Source organism: Taudactylus pleione, unplaced genomic scaffold, assembly GCF_031769625.1.
Source record: "Taudactylus pleione unplaced genomic scaffold, aTauple2 ptg000457l, whole genome shotgun sequence".
Classification (NCBI taxonomy): domain Eukaryota; kingdom Metazoa; phylum Chordata; class Amphibia; order Anura; family Myobatrachidae; genus Taudactylus; species Taudactylus pleione.
This window is the reverse complement of record NW_028284859.1, coordinates 2,007,918-2,027,078: the sequence shown is the minus strand read 5'-3', so window position 1 is coordinate 2,027,078 and position 19,161 is coordinate 2,007,918. Positions and strand designations below refer to the sequence as shown.

Below are 19,161 nucleotides of genomic sequence, written 5' to 3'. Positions count from 1 at the left end.
TGGGTAAAACAAAAAACTGGGTCAATTTGTTGTAGTTTGAAGGAGATGGTAATGAATAATGAGTGGGGAGTCAACTAAGTACTCAATGAGCCCATAATTAACATATGGGTGAGACAAAAGTGTCAGGTGATAAGGGAGTAGACAACAGAATTTCTGATGTTAGTTTTACCTATAATATGTGATTAATGGAAAAGCAAAGTCAATGCAAGCAAAATAAAAAAAAAATTAAATGTGAAACAAGGATACCACTGTTTTAGTGGTTCCAAGAAGTGATAGTGACATGCTTACTGTTACTGTGGTCTACGGGCATGGACATAGTAGTGACTATCATGGCCACAGATATCCATACTAGACTTATTATTCCGAGGAGTAACTACTATTCTCTCAATTTCAAAACCAGCATCTTTAAAAGCTATCTCCAGGTCATTTTTTGTTACCAACAAGCAATTAAACCGTTTGTTACCAACATAGTAAAAGGAAGAATTAAGCATACTTAAAACCAATAAGTGTCCTCTAGGTTTGATCAGGTTTTTAAAACTTTTCAGAACATTGCAATATGATTCCATGTCCTTACAAGCGGCTTCAAGGCAGAGACAGGTGATGAGACAATCAGCAGGGGGCAGGACAAGGGGCTCATAAGGGTTAGTTTTCAATGCATCACATTTCAGGACCTGTTTCATCTTACTGCGGAGCTTCTCAGCTTTTTCTTCAAAGTTCTCTCTATAAAAGTTACATATATCAAGCTGTTATTAATTGTCATATATTTCTAGTCATAGATATATTTCATTAATAATTCCATAATAAACTATTATAAAAAGTTAACTAAAGTTCAGAAAGAATGAAAAAGGCATCTAGTATTTAACAGCAGTTTTCAAAATTTCTACAACACGATAAAATGGGACACCAAGTACTGAGCATACAGGTGGGAATGAACCTCAACTCAATATATCTGGTTAGTTCCCTGATACATCATTGCCTCTGACCATTCTTTCTCTGCCTCCTCTCATGATTCCACTTCTTCCCCACTTCCACAACCAATCAGTGTCCTCCAAGGTTCTGTTCTTCAAACTCTTCTATTCTCCCTTTGCACATTCTCTTTATATGAGTTCATCAGCTCTTTTGGCCTCCAATATCAGCTCTATGCTGTTGACACTCAGATCTACCTATCATCCCCACACCTTTTCCCTTCTATCATATCTCAAGCTATTTCTCTTGAATTTCCTCCTGGATTTCATAGTTCTTTCTTAAACTTAATTGATGGTCTTAGCTGCAGAGAGGTGACTGAACCTCTTTGGGTCAGTCACCTCACTGCTTATTGGGTTTTATCACTGCTGCTGCACAAGGTTTATAAACCTTGTTGATGTTCTGCAAAGTTTTTTACTGTAAGTCACCTTTTATCGTTTTGTTCATGCTGTTTCACTTTATGTACTTTATAAGGCTCCTTGTGGCTCCAAGACCAAGAAATGTGGAAAAAAGAGTCATTATGAGTTTTGTATTTTGATCTATGTAATATCTCCATCTCTGTTATCTGACATAGGTACTGTATAAATTCAGTCTGAGATTGTTGCACTGTGAAACATCTTTATTACAGTACAAAACTAGACAACAATAAGAAAGATGAGGAATGGTAGCATTACACAAAGCTCAAACTCATGATGGCTACTTTCTTCTGACTAGTATGTATTATGAACCTTAATTTTCAATACAAGTGTTTAACCATCTTTACATAATTTACTCAGGTATTTCACTGGCTCCTAATTATTTATTACGTTACATTTTCAAGACTATTGTTTCGCCTACAAAATGCCAACCTCAAAACAGTAATGTGTGACAGATGCAAAGCAAACTTTATTATTGGCCCTTAAATTTTATGCTGGTATGATAAGATGCCATGTGTGATGCCAACATATTACAGGGTGTCCCTAATGTCTGGACAGACAGACAAAAAAGCATATTTTCAAAATATTAAATGATGTGCATTAAATTCATCTGCTATCTATCGATATGACCATCCTTCATGTCCACCGAGAAGTACCACTTCAATTCTTTCTTCTTTCGACAAAGCCATATTTAATGTGCGTTGGTAAAAAAATATATAGTTAATGTGATTTCCTATGTGTCCAGACTTTATGGAAACCCTGTATAATATGTGATGGCAGCATACTGTAATGTGTGATGACAACACAATGTCTCAACCATTGAAATAAAACATATTTTATAAAATGCCAGATTTACATGGTTTAGAACACAGGTTCTCAAACTCCGTCCTCAGGACCCCAAACAGTGCATGTTTTCCAGGTCTCCTTGCAGAATCTCAACTGAAATAATTAGCTGCAGTTGTAGATCTTTGAAAATGTGTCAGTGAGTAATGAATACACCTGTGCACTTGCTGGTTGACCGGCAATACGTGAACTGTGTGGGGTCCTGAGGCCCGAGTTTGAGATCCACTGGTTTAAAACATGATGTATTTTACAATATTGACCATGTTTAATATTGAATGACATTATGTGGCTGATACAGAGTTGTACGAAAGTCAGCCATATGTCGTTGTCATTGTATGCGCCAAAATAAAAGAGGATATATACCACATACAACAGTGTGGCTGCAACATTCCTCTATATACTGCATACACTTGTAAAAGTAGCCAACATCACTATCAATGCCCAGTAATCTTCATTCAGCTGCACAAGAAATAAGACTGAAATGTGAATATCATTGGAATGCCTGTTGATTCCGGTGCCCATCTCCAACACATGCGCAGTTTCTTCATTAAATAAGATGTATTTACTAAGCAGACTTGTGTGCAACTCTCAATCAGACCACAAATATTCTTCACCATCAGACCAACATGCTATATTTTATGTGATAAGCTGCATGCACCAGATATAACTGCACCAGATTACAGGTTAACATCAAAGTGCTGTCACAATTCACAGATGGATAGTGGATGCTAGCCTGTACTTTGGGATTGATGATATTCAGTACTGAGGTGCGGAGTCTAATGTGGCGGCAGTATTCACCAGGGACCCCCGCAAGGAAATTTGGACTTGCATCCGACAAGCAGGTCACGGCCCTCAAACCTGGTTCTTTGCTGGTGTTTCTTTGAATTGTGTTGAACACAATACATGAGAATCATGTAGTCAGCAAGCTGGGTCAGAACCAAGCAGACAAGATGGTATCAGGAAGCAGAAAAAACAGGACACAGAGGATAGATAAGGTCAAAACTGGAATACAAGGGCAGTACCAGGGAGAAGATAGGATCAGGTCACAAGCAAAGTTAAGGTCAGGAACTAGTATCAACAATCACTACGGTAGAAACGCTGGAAGTGCAAGGATATCTGAGGCATTGACCCAACAACATTCCTTTGGACCAAATTCTTTCCAGTCCACAAGGAATTGAACTGTACCTCAAGAAACACTGGAGTCCAAAATCTGTTTTACTTAATACTCTTCCTGATGATTTACTGAAATAGCTGAAGGAGGGTCACAAGGTGTTGAAAACTGATTCAGAACCAGTGGTTTCAAGGGTGAGATATGAAAGACTTTCGGCATCCTAAGTGTGCCAGGACATTTCTGGTGGTATGCCACTGGGTCGACCATCTGGAGGATATGGAATAGCCCAATGAACCTGGGTTCACATTTCAACGTGAGCTCCTTCAGTCACAGATGTTTGGTTGAACAGTAAAGGAACCCTCTTCCTCTTCCGGTCCAAAAACACTTTATACCCCGAAGAGGCTCTGCACAAATATTCTTAACCTCTTTTCAGATATTGAGGAACTGCTTCACTATGTCAAGGACAACTGGGAGTTATACCGGCTGAAGGTCTGGTAATTCCAATAAAACAGGGTGTAGTCCGCACTGGATGGAAAATGTTGAGTGGACGATTTTTGTGTGCAAATTCAGCCCATGGCAGCAAGAAGACTCAATCATCTTGACTGACCTACACATACATTCTAATTAATTTCTCCAAATACTGATTTACTCGCTCCCTCTGAGCATTACTTTACATTGTGGATGGTAGGCTGATGAAAAGCTCAGGTTAACTCCAAAACACTTACATAATGCCCTCCAGAATTTGGAGGCAAGTCCTGGGCACGACTTGTCTCCCTCTAGCAGTTTATATTCTCCTGACACTGTTGTTCCTGTTCCGTCAGTTGCTAGGTGATCTGCACTTCGCAGGAGGTCACGAGTTTTCCACAGCACGGTGTGATTGGTTCCTTCCCCTATTTGTGCACCCTGGTCTTTTGCCACCTTGCTGACTATAGCATTCCTTGTGGTTCTCTCGGCTCTGCTGCATTGTCAGCATTCTGTGCTTTCTTGCTACATTGTGTCCTGGTTCTCCAGCGGTATTGCCTAGCCACTGGTTATCGACTTCCCAGCCACACCCACAGCTTCCGTGCTGCCACCTGGCTCTTCAGACACTGCATCAGCTTCCCAGCCACACCAGCAGCTTCGGTGTTGCCACTGGCTCATCAGTCACATCATCGGCTTCCCAGCCACACCAGCAGCATCCGTGCAACCACCGGCTCACAAATAACTATTGGCTTCCCAGCTGCACCAGCTGCTTCTTTTTTGCCACGAGCTCCCAAGCTACTCTATCGGCTTCCCAGCCACACCAGCAGCTTCTGTGCTGCCATCGGCTCTCAAAGCAGCATCTCAAGTACACCAACTTGTGTACCGGGTCACAAGCTGCACCATCAGCTCTAAACGCCGTATCTCAAGAACACCAATTTGTGTACCAGCTCCCAAGCCGCACCATCTGCTCTCAAACCCATATCTCACATACACCAACTTGTGTACCGACTCCCAAGCCACACCATCAGTTCTCAAAGCCACATCTCATGTACACCAACTTGTGTACTGGTTCCTAAGCTGTAACATCAGCTCTCAAAGCCACACCTCATGTACACCAACTTGTGTACCAGCTCCCAAGCCGCACCATCAGCACCTCAGCCGCATCATTGGCTCCCAAAGCCACAACATCTAATCCTTTACTCCTGCTACCATCTCAAAGCTGTACCATCAGCACCTTAGCAGCACTATCAGCTCTCAAAGCCGCACCATCTATTCACTTATTTCTGTTACTGGCTCAAAGCTGCACCATTGGCTCATAAGCCGCATCGACAGCTCTCAAAGCCAAACCTTTCTGTACATCAGCAGTCAAGCTGCATCACTGGCTCTCCAGCCACACCATTGGGTCTCTAGTTGCCTCATTGACACTTCCTGTTCCAAACTCCTCACCTCATCACTGGATCCCATCAGACACCCGCGTAAGCTGCTACTACCCTGAGTATTAAGTCCAGGCAGCCATCTAAGTAACGGTGAACATCTTTAGTTCTAAGGGAACAATGGGTGGCTGTTAGTGGCAGAAGATCTCACCAGGCCAGATTCTAGGGGGCTTACTCGGAGTAGTCTTTGGGATTCGTAACAACCCCATGGTCCGAAACAATGTCCATAGGGAAGAATTGCAACCTGATGATCTCCTTTATGAAAGCCTTTGCTACCCTTCGAACTGAGGGTAGGCCTTTTAATGGATTAAAGTGAGCCACTTTAGAGAACCTGTCAATCACTACGCAGATGGTGTTGAAACCTTGACAGGATGGCAGATCGGTGACAAAGTCCATGAAAATATGAGTCCAAGAATGTTCAGGCGCTGGTAATGGATACAGAGGACCTAAAGGCAAGTGAAGTGGAGCCTTATGTTGAACACAGGTAGAACAGGCTGCCACGTAGTCCTTAAGATCTTGACAGATTGTTGGCACCAATACTCCCTAAGGATTAGCTCCACCTACATGACTGGTGAAACGCAAGCCATGTGCCCATTCTTGCAGTTTTGCATGAAGATGGGCTTATTCTCTCAAACTTTGTCCTCTTCAGTGGAACTGAATGAGTCAGCTTTGATGTTTTTGCTACCTGACCTGTAAATTATCACCAGATTGAAGCGGTCAAAAAACAGTGGCCTTCTGGATTGATGATCATTCAGACAGTAAGCAGTCTTAAGTTAAGTACAGTTCTTGTGGACAGTGTAAACCATCTCAATTTCACCCCCTCTAATAGGTATTGTCATTACTGCATGATTAGTTTGATGGCTAACAATTTCTTTATCCCTGACAGCGTAAACTTTCTTCGGAGCTGAGAACTTGTGGGAAAAGAAACCACAAGAGTACCACCTCCCCTCCTCATCCTATTGCAAAAGCACTGCTCCAACACCAACTGTGGAGAATTTCACATCCAGAAATAAAGGCAGGTCACAATTGGGATGCCTCAGGATGGGAGCAGAGATGAAGCACTGCTTCTAGTGATCAAATGCAAACCTGGGTGTCTTGGCACTTCTTGGTAAAAGTTGTGATGGCAGCTGCAACAGATGAATAGTTACTGATGAACTGCTGGTAAAAGTTACAGAAGCCCAGGAAATGTTGCATTGCCTTTAACCCACTTGACAGGGCCAGTTGACAATAGCGGAAAGCTTCTCTAGGTCCATTTGGAGACTAGAAGCCAAAATAATGTAACCAAAGAATGCCAGCTCCTTTTGTTCAAAGGCGCACTTCTGTAAATTGCAGAAGAGCAGTTATCCCAAAGTTGTGACAGCATTTTGCATACTTGCTTACGATGACTATGACCATAGAGAAGATCAGGATGTTGTCCAAATACACCATGATGTACTTGTATAACAGGTCTTGAAAGATGTTATTCATGTACTTTTGGAAAAAAGCAGGTGCATTGCTTAAACCAAAAGGCATGACCAAGTACTCGTAATGGCCATCACATGTGTTGAAGGCTGTCTTCCACTCATCTCCCTTTCGGATCCTAATTAAATTATAGGCACCACATAGATCTAACATAGAAAAAACTTTGCCCCTTTTATATGAGAGTTTCGAGATTAGTGGTAGTGGATACCAATTCTTGATGGTGATGGTGTTCAGACCCTGATAATCAATACATGGTCTTAACCTTCAATCTTCTTGACAAAAAATAAACCAACTACTGCAGGTGACTTAGACTCCCTGACGGATCTGCGCTCAAGGTCTCCTTTATGTATTCAGATACAGCTTGGGCCTCAGAAAGTGAGAGAGGAAACACTCTAGAAAGCATCTTCCAAGACATTACATCTATAGTGCAGTTCCATTCTCAATGAGCTGCGAGTGTTTCAGTGGCCTTCCTGCTAAATACATTTCTGAAGTACTTTTAGGGAGCTGGAAGGGGTCACATAGAGTGGTGGATGAACTCTGGATGACACAATGTGGAGGTCTAATAGTTATCAAGCACCTCTGATGGCACTGAGTTCCCCACGACATGATTTGGGGTTTACTCCAATCTAATGTGGGAGCTCGCTGGCGTAGCCACACAAGACCCAGGATAATAGGACTCTCGACTGATGGGAGTATGTAGAAGTATTTAAACTCCTGATAGAGAGTGCCCACTTGCATGGTAACTTCTGGGAGTAGATGGTAGCCATGGGAAGTGTATTCCCATCTACTCCAATGATAGAGTGGCATCTGCATACTATAAATTCTTAACTCCTGAACCTTTTTTTGCTGTAATGAAGATACTGTCAGTGCCAAAGTCAATGAAAGTATTGAGTGTCTCTTGGGTCTTCTCTAATAAACAGGATCACATCAATTGAGAACTGGGAAAGACTGCCTTCTATTGGGGTGCATTTAAATGTATCTAACCTGACCACACCTTGATCAGTTAGGGCCATTCATTTCCAGGACACTTGGAACAGCTTGCTAGGAGGTGACCCGGTTCGCCACAGTACAGACTTAAGCTTATTCTTGAATCTCCTTTCCCTTTCTGTGGCAGGGAGATCAGCCTTCCCAATCTGCCTGTTCTCTACTGGGTACTCAGTCGGAGCTGTGAAATATGGCACTAGCTTGAAGCTGAAGCATCTCCCTCGTGTCCTCTCTTTGTGGAAAATGTCTACCTGGATACACAAGGATATTAGGTCATCCAGAGATGCTGGCAATTCTCTGGATGCCAGTACATCCTTGATTTGCTCAGACAGACCTTGCATAATGCAGCAACCAGGGCTTCATTGTTCAACCCTAACTCTCAGGCTAGTGTTTGGAATTGCATGGCATATTGTCCAGCAAATTGGTTGAGAAACTTCAAATGCAGAATTACTGACCCTGTAGAGGCTACTCACCGGGGCTCATCGAAGACCTTCCAAAAAGTTGCTAGGATATTAGCACTGCTATTGACCTGTGGGTCACTCCTTGCCCATAATGGAGAGGCCCATGCCAATGCCTGTCTGGACACTAGTGAAATAATATAAGCCACCTTTGTCCTCTAAGAAGGAAAATTTGCCGCTTGGACCTCAAACTGAATTGAGCACTGAGTCAGAAATCCTCAACAGCCATTGGGATCACCATCATATTTTGAGGGATTTGGAATCCTTAGTGGTGCAGAAGTAGCTTGAATGGAAATGATGGGAGATGTTGCTGGTTGTACTGGAGGGGCTAAGCTACACAGACTCATTGCATCAATGTCTGTAGACACTGCATAATCTGGGCCTGGTCTTGTTCTTGCTTCTTGACTCTGGCTAGGAGATTCTCCAGTAGATCTCGAGGTGAAAAATTACCAGCAGCATCCATGTTTGGCCAGAGTATTCTATCACAACTCATGAATGGACAGTGGATGCTAACCTGTACTTCTGGATTGACGAGACCCAGTACTGAGGCACAGAGTCTAACATGCTGGTGATATTCACTAGGGACCCTGCAAGGAGGTTTGGATTGGTTCCCTTCTACAGGTGCTGGTGTTTCTTTGGATTAAGTGGAATACAATACAGGCATATCATGTAGTTGACAAGCTGGGTCAGAACCAAATGGACAAGACGGTACCAGAAAGCATATGAAAACAGGATATGGAGTATAGCCAAGGTCAAAACTGGAAACCAAGTGCAGTACCAGGTAAAAGATGGAATCAGGTCATGAACAAAGCCAATAACAAGTATCAACAATCACTGGAAATGCTGGAGTATGTTTTGGGAGCCTATACTCTGGCCTAGTGCTCAGGGACTCCCTTTATAGAAAGGAATTAAATTCATTGCGCCAAATGTGAAGTCACGTTTTGCACGTCTGTCCCTTTAAGTCTTCTTGCAGGTTGGAGTGTGCACTTGCATCTGCCAGGGAAAGACAGGAGAAGAAGCTGGCACAAGAACATTAGCAGAGGGTGATGGGTAAGACTCCCCTCCCACTACCCTATGGAGACCAGGACCCAAGCACTGCCAGACCCAGTAAGTGGGCGCCGGGTTCGGTCATGCTGTGACAGGTGCATTGATAACAGCCGCACTTCCATATTACCAGAATCGGACCAACTTCAGCTCACCATGTCCTGAGCAGTGCTTCTGGCCAGCCTTATTTATGGAACTACTGACATTTGTTCCTTATTAAAACATCTTCCAGACAGCTACTGTGTTCTTATTGGCTGTCAATTAAGTCAGCGGAGACTGCAGTGTGGTGAGTTGTCTCCCTATAATTTTAAGTCCACGGATGGGCCCACTAAGATCTTCTCTAGTCTGAAGTATATTGTTGACCAGATATATTTTTTGATCAATTTAGTTTCCATTTAACCTTATGTGGATTATGTAACCAAATAAAATTATCCAATACTTGATATTTCATCTACAAGACTTACAGTACTTGTTGGACAACAACTGCAGAATTGGTCCATTACCGCTTCTTGGTTTAATTATCCATCAGACTTGAAGCTGTTTTTACAATACAATTTTTTTAAATTATAATTTTTGTTTGTTATATTTAGATATGTATATGTTTTACTGTATTTATTAAAATTAAGTTGTTGACATTTGATTGTGATCACTTGTAATGTATAGTATGTTTGAGCTGATTTAAGGTGCTCTCATTTACATTAGCTTTAAGAGTAAAATGATGAAGTAAGACTCAAACATGCCTGTTCCTCTTATCAGGCAGACATTTTGTAAAGAGCTGATCTCCTTATTAACATATATACTGTAATCATGGAAACATACAACTGCCATTTTTTAATTGAATTTGAGTGGAGTTACCCTTTAAGTTAGGATGATCTCAATTCAAGACCCTACTTTTGCCTGTTTTTCCAGCTCATACACAAATTTTACATATGTTGTCCAGTGTAAAACTTTTCAGATCCTTCTTCAGCCATTTCTGTAACAAAATTTTCTTCAAGAAAATAAGGATGTGATTATGTTATTTCAGTAAATTGCAGTACAAATAGAGTGATCTTTGTTGGCCAAAATAAGTTTAAGTTATGCTTAACTCAAAAGAAGTCCCTATGCATACCTGTTCCCTTCAAGTTCGCATACATATTTGATAAGATGAGTCCAATCTAAAGCATTGGGATCCTTCCTAATCCATTTCTGAAGTTCAGCACAGTTTTGTTCAAGAAAATCAGAGGTGATTATGTTGTTAAATACTTCACAAGCAGAAAGGAGTTGGTAGATGGTCGGTCCAGAGCCGAAATCAATCAATGTGTCTCCTTCTACACCACCTTAGAAAACAAATTATGTGTATATATACTGTATATATATATATATATATATATATATATGCACACATACTCACACATTTATATAAAAGTCATATTACTTTTTACATTCAAGGTACTTCTAAACAGGTCTACTTTGAGGTACATGCAGTAAATGAGTTTGTGAGAGATTTAGCAATGCTTGGAGAGAGATGAAGTGGAGAAAGATTAAGTGCCACCCAATCGGATTCTGGGTCTCATTCAGACCCGCTCGCGAGCGCTGTACACTCGCAAGCGGATTGATGGTGCCCAAGTGCGCATGCGCACGGCGGAGGGAGCTCCGTCGTGTGCATGCGTGATACCCGGCAAACTACAGGTAAGCCATTGCTCGGGGTCTCGCACCAAAGGGGGCGTGCTGTCGATGGTGACGAGACCCTACTGCAAGGGTCTCGTCGCAAGCCCGATGGTCACGATGGTCTTGACCATTGTGACCACCATCATGGATGCTCGCTATAGCTGTGGGTGGTCACCCACAGCTATGTGAGCGTCGAAGAGGCCGCTCCAATTTTAGGTAGGCCGGCCCTGATTCAGAGCGAGCACTCTGGTCAGAGCGTCCGGCTCTGAATCAGGCCCTCTGTCATTTTCAAACTTACAGTATATAAAATGACAGAAGCTGATTGTTTGGTACTTTATCTCTCCACTTTATCTCTTTCCAAGCTTTAATAAATATCCCCCTTATCTCTAAATGTATTTCCCACTCCCACAACCATCTGACCATTATTTTAATCATAATGATACCCACATAGACTTAGGACCATATACTGTTTTCTGGTAAATAAAGACACATGTACATTCTAATCTTTATTAGTATCCTTCAAATTAAAAAAAAAACCGACATATAAGGAAAGTGCTCAAGGTTTTAGAAACTGAATTAAAATTATTAGTCTGCTGCTATTCAAACTGCAAAAGTTTCTGTTTATAAATTGATAATATGCCACCTAATGATATTGTTCATTAGATCATGTAAGCTCTCACTTGCAGGATTGTCTACCCTATGTGTTATGTCTTTCCACTATCAGTCTCCTTAATATGCCCTGTTAATTGTTTCTGTATGCGATTTGGTTGAATTTGCATCCATCAATTTTATTCCGGATAGCAGTATTGTTCATGTCTGTACTGTCTGTCTTGCATTCTCTGTGCCAATATGCCGGCATTTCCCTGCTGTTGCAAAGGCAACTCACCTCTCTTGTGGCTAACTGAATCAACCTCTTTGGATAACATTTGCAAAGATACACACACTTTGAGCAGAGAAACTGTTACAATTCCTAGTGCTGTTGGAAAATTAATAGTGTAGCAAAAACCGGCTGCAAGCAACAGCGGTCTGGTTAGGACCACAGAGAAAAAATCTCTTGAAAAGAAGCACAGATAATAATTGGTGATTACTGTGCCAGGTTTTTAGAAATATATATTAATAGCCACAATAATATCGATCAAATGAGTCTGCTCTCTAATAGGAACACATGAGGCTTGTTAGTAAAGCACTGGTTTATTTATTTTTTAATTATTGTTTATTAATGTGTATATATTTCAAATACAAGTATTGCTGCTGCTCCATACTTTTGGATTATTACCCACTGTCGATCTACATCTCAAACAAGAGAACCCTATAGGGAACTTACTTTAATGTGGCCACGCTAAAACAGAGGATCGACAGCCACTACTTAGTGAAGGATATCGGGACACTATTATACAAGGTAACTTTGTATCCACAGGTCCACGACTGGGGCACCAGTGTGCATTGAGCAGCTTTATACAGCAATATATTTATATCATTCAACATGTCTCCTTACTCAACGCAAAATCAGTGACTATATATACACTAACCAGATTCACACTTTATTCCGACACCAATGAAGCGGATCTGAAAGACGTTTTATGTATTAATATAGTTGCCTATATTGAAACAAAATAACAAATGTCCTTGGGGCTAGAATTCAGGATACAATAAGAAACATATGTTTCAGTTTTATTTCTGTTATGTTATTTGTTTTATAAAAAGACAAATCTTCACATATATGTCTTTATAAGCTTTTTATAAATCGTATGTTATTGCAATAAACCAGTGATTTACTAACAAGCCTCATGTGTTCCTATTAGAGAGCAGACTCATTTGATCTATATTATTGTGGCTATTAATATATATTTCTAAAAACCTGGCACAGTAATCACAAATTATTATCTGTGCTTCTTTGGATAGCATACAGTATTTCATCTCAGAAATAATAGGTTCCATGATTAAAATGTCTCATTATTACCTATTGTATGTTACTGTTTGCCTCTAAGCTTCATCCAAATTTACAGCTTTAATTCTTTCCCATCGAACCATACAGTTTGAACATTATTTATTCACGGAAACATTTTTGTTATCCCTTTATTTCCATCTTTCATAATATCAACTTAATAGTTTTATATATACACATAATCATTTGATATTTGGCAAACACACAATTGTACTTGAAATAAATGGCAGCAAAAGTGCTGATGTGCCTTTATCCCAAATGACTTGTGACCAGGGGCGGAACTAGCGGCGGTGCAGCCGCTGCAATGCGTCGGGGCCCGCTGTGGTGCAGGGGCCCATAGCCGCCACTGCACAGCCACTAGTGTCTATGGGCCCCAAGTGTAGGGCAGACCGCAGTGAGAACGGTCTGCCCTATACTTTGTATGCATTAATAATCCCCTACAATTGCATTATATATTGGGGACAATACCATTTGCACTCTCATAAATGTAATTATCCTGTATAGGTGACATGTCATATCCCATTTCCATTGCCCAAATAAACCATGTTATTGTCGGGTCTGCCCAGGTGATCACTTAGTGTAAATTATTATTATTATTATTATTAGTATGAATAAACGTTCTAATATTTTTGTGCACTTTCCTTATTTGTAGTGTTTAATATAGCACTCATTAAAAAGGATCCTAATAAGATAGTAAGCTTGCAGCAGGGCCCTTTTACCTAATTGTCATTCAGTTGTTACAGAGTCTAGATTTAGTACTGTTTTGTTCCCAGTTGCAAAGCACATCAGAATAAGTCTGTGCTATAAAAATAAATCAAAAATGAAGTTTAAAATTTACATGTGTTTTAATGAAATAAAGAATATCCACATCTTCCCCATCCTGGATAAAATTAGCAGTGGTCTCCTCATTTAATGCTGTAAGCTTTTATTTTACTTTATAAAATGGTAGGCTATTATGTTATACCAATGCATTATTTGTGGTTAGTTTAAGATGGCGAAAAACTAGCAAAAAGAAAAATGCTTTTTTATTTTGATATAAAAACTTTTTCTTGTGGGCACTGCATGAAAAAAAAATACTGATATTGATGTTGAAATGTGACCAGCTCAAAAAAGTGAAATACAGGAAGTTTGCTCAAACACAGATTCTAGTAACTCAGAGGTAACTTGCTTTCGAAGTACCAAACCTACCACTGATATATTTATTTATTACCAGTTATTTATATAGCGCACAGATATTCAGCAGCGCTTCTCAAAGAATATTTGGCCATTCACAGCAGTCCCTGCCCCAGTGTAGTTTATAATCTATATTCCCTACCACATGTACAGTACACACATACAAACTAGGTTTAAATTTTAGTTGGGAGTCAATTAACTTATCAGTATATTTTCATTGCATGATATTTAGCTCTGCCATCACTACATAAGGACTTGGATATCCGCACAATCGCAGTCCTGATGCTAGTGTAATACAAGTCTAGGTAATACAGTAATAGGCTCTGACATAGCCGATGCTAAATTCAGGGATATCTACTGGCTAACTTAAATATCAACTTAATTTATTGCTTATACTGTTTATGCAGGATATACTGTACATTTTTCCACTGCTAAATATTAACCTGGAGTAAATGTTTCATAAAGAATCCGTAGTACAAAGTCCGTCCATTCTCCAATGACATTTTCTGTTCCTTGTGCATAGTATGTCTGGTAATATGCTACAGGGTTAAAATCATCAATGTATTTCTGCTGGGTCTCCATGTTCTTCTCTTGTTAGAAAGATTCAAACTGTGTTGGATTATTTTGGATACTTAAGGAAAAAGAAATAGGTTATTTAAAATAAGCTATTTAGTTATTGGATCTAAACAAATCATACAGGATATATAAAAAACATGCCATCATTTGGTTCAGTTTACTTTGAATTATTTTTCATATCCCTAACTTTCATGAACTATGCAAATGGAGCCATTTATCATTGAATAACCAGATGAGAAACATACTTTCCTGCACTGTAGTATAGAAGCATGGTTATTATTAAATTTAACGTGAACCAAAGTTCAATACACTAAAGATCAGGAAAATGTGCAAGGTGGAAACTTAGCAATACAAATTATTTTGATCATTTTATCTTTTGAGATTTTTCTCCTTGTACAGTATACTCCATTTCACTTAAATTATGTCCTAAATAATCAGTTCAAGTGCATCAGGACCAGTGGTGCCTCCTGCCATTGCTGGTAGCAGGTTCTGTAATTGTGTGCATGCTCAGGATAGTGATGAGGTGACTGACTTCTAGGGACTGCATCGGATGCAGACAACAGAGGCCAGGTAAGGTTTCTGTGATAGTGAGGGAGTGGATTCCCATAGGACGCGCTCTACCAAAACACAGAGGTCAGCACACGTCTCTAATATATTATATATATATATATATATATATATATATATAAAAAATGGATGGGTACAGCGCCAATTTATGTGAATTTATGAGATATATTAAACAAATTTAAAATTAAAACTTAACCATTCAGTGGCTCCTCAGCCCATATATATTGTGGGCGTCAGCTCAGGGTAAATAAAACAATACTAGTGCAAGTATTCGGAAACAAATAGACAAAATTGGAATTAACCCTTAAGCGACAGGTATACTCAGTGAAATGGATATTTTTTGGGGATAAAGTGACAAACAGCAAATATAAAGTGTCTAGTGCAATCACTGGAAATTCATAACATGCAATCAATAATCTGGTGAACCAACCAATAAATATATAAAATCAAAAAAGTGCCTGTGCGTTATCAATAAATATATAAATAATTGACGTTCTATAAGCAAAAGGACCTATAACCTAAGATCACTTGAGGAAACAATGTGCAAATGCAGTAATATAAAAACAAGGGAAATTTATTTACCAAAACAAAGAATAAAAAATGCCCATAGCTAGGCATACTGTATGAAACATAATAAATATATATATATATATCTATACACACATACACACACACACACACACACACACACACACACACACACACACATAACAAGAAAAAGGCAGCACTAAAGGACTTGTAAGGCAAAAACAACAGCCAATGCTTTCAGGGCCACCATCAGGGGGGAACTGCCGGGTCTGGTGTCCCGGACAGGGATGGACTTACCTGTGATGCAGCAGGTGCCCCTTGGAATTAATGGCCTGCAGGTATCCTAGCATGTAGCAGATTGGCAGAGTATATAGTAAAACCCCTTCTGTAGCTGTACCGGGAAGTGACGTGAGTGAGGGCGGAAGTGGAGGTTTCTGCACGCTCTTTCCAGGAAAATAAGAATGTTGGCCCATTGCAGGCTCACTTCGCTTGCCACGCTGTGGGCACAGTGGCTTGCTTCGCTCGCCACAAGAATATATTCCCCCTCTATGCCCACTTGGATGGTAGGGAATGACGTTGGACACTGGCTGATGATGTTATCGTGCAGAAACGGAAGGGGATCTATCTCATTCCGTAGCAGATCCTTATCACTGAAGATCCCCACCACGCAGCTGTTAGCGACAGTGATAAATGATCATAGCTTCCTTTACTTCCTGGTGGCTGGCCCCTCCCCAAGACCAGCCACCTGACTATGAGCGCAGAGCAGCTCAGCATATGCCTGACAGAGCAGTGTGACTCACCAGTCTGCCCACTTGGAAAACAGTACTCTCAGACAGACTCCTGCCCCTTGCAACAGGGCGCAGTGAGAGCCTCTCAGTGCACTGACACAGAGGTATGTTAACTGGAAAGGGGGGGCACCTCTCATACAGAGGGGGAAGTCTGAGGGGGGTCACTGACAGATATAGGGAATGTCTGTCTGGGGGGGGCACTGCCACTGACAGACAGAGGGGAATGTCTGAGGGGGGGGCACTGACAGAGAGGAATGTGTGTATCTGGGGGAGGCACTGACAGAGGGGAATGTGTGTGTCTGTGTGGGGGGCATTGCTGAGAGAGAGAGAAAGGGGAATGTGGGGGAGGCACTGCTGGGTGATAGAGGGCATTATGAGTTGGATCACTGACACAGAGGGGAATGTGGGGGGAGAGATCAATGAGAGGTGAATGTGTTTGTGGGGATCACAGAGAGACAGGGGAATGTGCAGGGGATTATTAACAGATAGAGGGGTATGTGCTGAGAACGCTGAGAGAGAAAGGGGAGAATGTGGAGAGGATCGCTGAGGGAGAGACGGGTATGTGGAAGAGATTGCTGAGAGTGAGGGGAATGTAGAGGGGATCGCTGAGAGGGGAAGGTGGAAGGGATCGCTGAGAGAGAGACAGAGGGGGGATGTAGAGGGGATCACCAAAAGAGAGGGGACTGTGGAGGGGATGGTTGAGAGAGGGGTTTGCTTAGAGAGAGGGGAATGTGGAGGGGATCGCTGAAAGAGGGGGGAATATAGGGGGGATCACTGGGAGAGAGAGGGCAATGTGGAGGGAATCCTGGAGAGAGAGAGAGGGGGAAGTAGGGGGGTTTCACTGAGGCAGGGGGGAATGCAGGGGGATCTCTGAGAGAGAAAAATCGGGGGATTGCTGAGAGAGAGAGTGAAATGTGGAGGGGATCCATGAGAGAGAGGGGGAAGTAGGGGGTGTCACTGAGACAGGGGGATTGCTGAGAGAGAGAGTGAAATGGGGAAATTTTAACTGCCTGGTACAATAACGTTTTTTTTTTTATTGAGGCAAGGCACGCATGACGCCATTACATCATGCACACCGCACCACTGACAAAGGATCTGGTCGCAGAGAGAAGAGGAGCAGCCAGAATATACAGAAGAATGTAAATGTCTATGGGCTGTAGGGGGTAAAATAGAGACAGAGGGGTGCTGGCTAGTGAGACACTGCGGGGCTGGATTTGCAGAAACAAGGGGAGGGGGGGGGGGGTCCTGCCTATTTTGTGAGTCACGGGCCCCACAATTTCTGATGGCAGCCCTGGGTGCTTTACCACTGTAATAAAGCAATGGCTGTTGTTTTTGCCTTACAAGTCCTGGAGTGCTGCTTTTTTCTTGTGGTTTCTGTTGAGGGGGGATAGGTCCTTCGGGTGAGCACCCTGGCAGGTTATTCAATTCTTTTTTCGTTTGAGTGTCGGCACTGTGACATATATATATATATATACATACAGTCAGGTGCATAAATATTGGGACATTGACATAATTTTAATATTTTGGCCTCTATTCACCACCACAATGGCTTTGAAATGAAACAAACAAGATGTGCTTTAACTGCAGACTTTCAGATTTAATTTGAGGGTAATTACATCCAAATCAGGTGAACAGTGTAGGAATTACAACGGTTTCTATATGTGCCTCCCACTTAAAGGGCCAAAATTAATGGAACTATCAACTCAAAAGCTATTTCATGGACAGGTGTGGGCTATTCCCTCATTATTTCATTATCAATTAAGCAGGTAAAAGGTCTGGAGTTGATTCTAGGTGTGACATTTGCATTTGGAATCAGTTGCTGTCAACTCTCAATATGAGATCCAAAGAGCTGTCACCATCAGTGAAGCAAGCCATCATTAGGCTGAAAAATCAAAACAAACCCATCAGAGAGATAGCAAAAACATTAGGTGTGGCCAAATCAACTGTTTGGAACATTCTTAAAAAGAAAGAACGCACGGCAGAGCTTAGCAACACCAAAAGACCCAGAAGACCACGAAAAACAACTGTGGTGGATGACAGAAGAATTATTTCCGTGGTGAAGAAAAACCCCTTCACAACAGTTGGCCAAATCAAGAACACTCTCCAGTAGGTAGGTGTATATGTGTTAAAGTCAACAATCAAGAGAAGACTTCACAAGAGTGAATATAGAGGGTTCACCACAAGATGTAAACCATTGGTGAGCCACAAAAACAGGAAGACCAGATTAGAGTTTGCCAAACAACATCTAAATAGCCATTACAGTTCTGGAACAACATCCTATGGACAGATGAGACAAAGATCAACTTGTACCAGAGTGATGGGAAGAGAAGAGTATGGAGAAGGAAAGGAGCTGCTCATGATTCAAAACATACCACCTCATCAGTGAAGCATGGTGGTGGTAGTGTCATGGCGTGGGCATGTATGGCTGCCAATGGAACTGGTTCCCTTGTATTTATTGATGTTGTGACTGCTGACAAAAGCAGCAGAATGAATTCTGAAGTGTTTCGGGCAATATTATATGCTTATATTCAGTCAAATGCTTCAGAACTCATTGGACGGCGCTTCAAAGTGCAGATGGACAATGAGCCGAAGCATACTGCAAAAGCAACCAAAGAGTTTTTAAGGCTAAAAAGTGGAATGTTATGCAATGGCCAAGTCAATCCCCTGACTTGAATCCGATTGAGCATGCATTTCACTTGATGAAGACAAAACTGAAGGGAAAATGCCCCAAGAACAAGCAGGAACTGAAAACATTTGCAGTA

The 19,161-nt window shown here is 41.4% G+C and overlaps 1 protein-coding gene across 1 annotated transcript; it reads right to left on the bottom strand.

The window, feature by feature from the left end:
- Positions 1-290: 290 nt before the first annotated feature.
- On the bottom strand, positions 291-14,528 carry LOC148504750 (indolethylamine N-methyltransferase-like). Its single transcript, XM_088448529.1, has 3 exons — positions 14,384-14,528; positions 10,284-10,491; positions 291-720 (listed from the first exon to the last, which is right to left on the bottom strand). The coding sequence occupies exons 1-3, from the start codon at positions 14,520-14,522 to the stop codon at positions 291-293; spliced, it is 777 nt and encodes a 258-aa protein (XP_088304655.1). The 5' UTR covers positions 14,523-14,528.
- Positions 14,529-19,161: the final 4,633 nt, after the last annotated feature.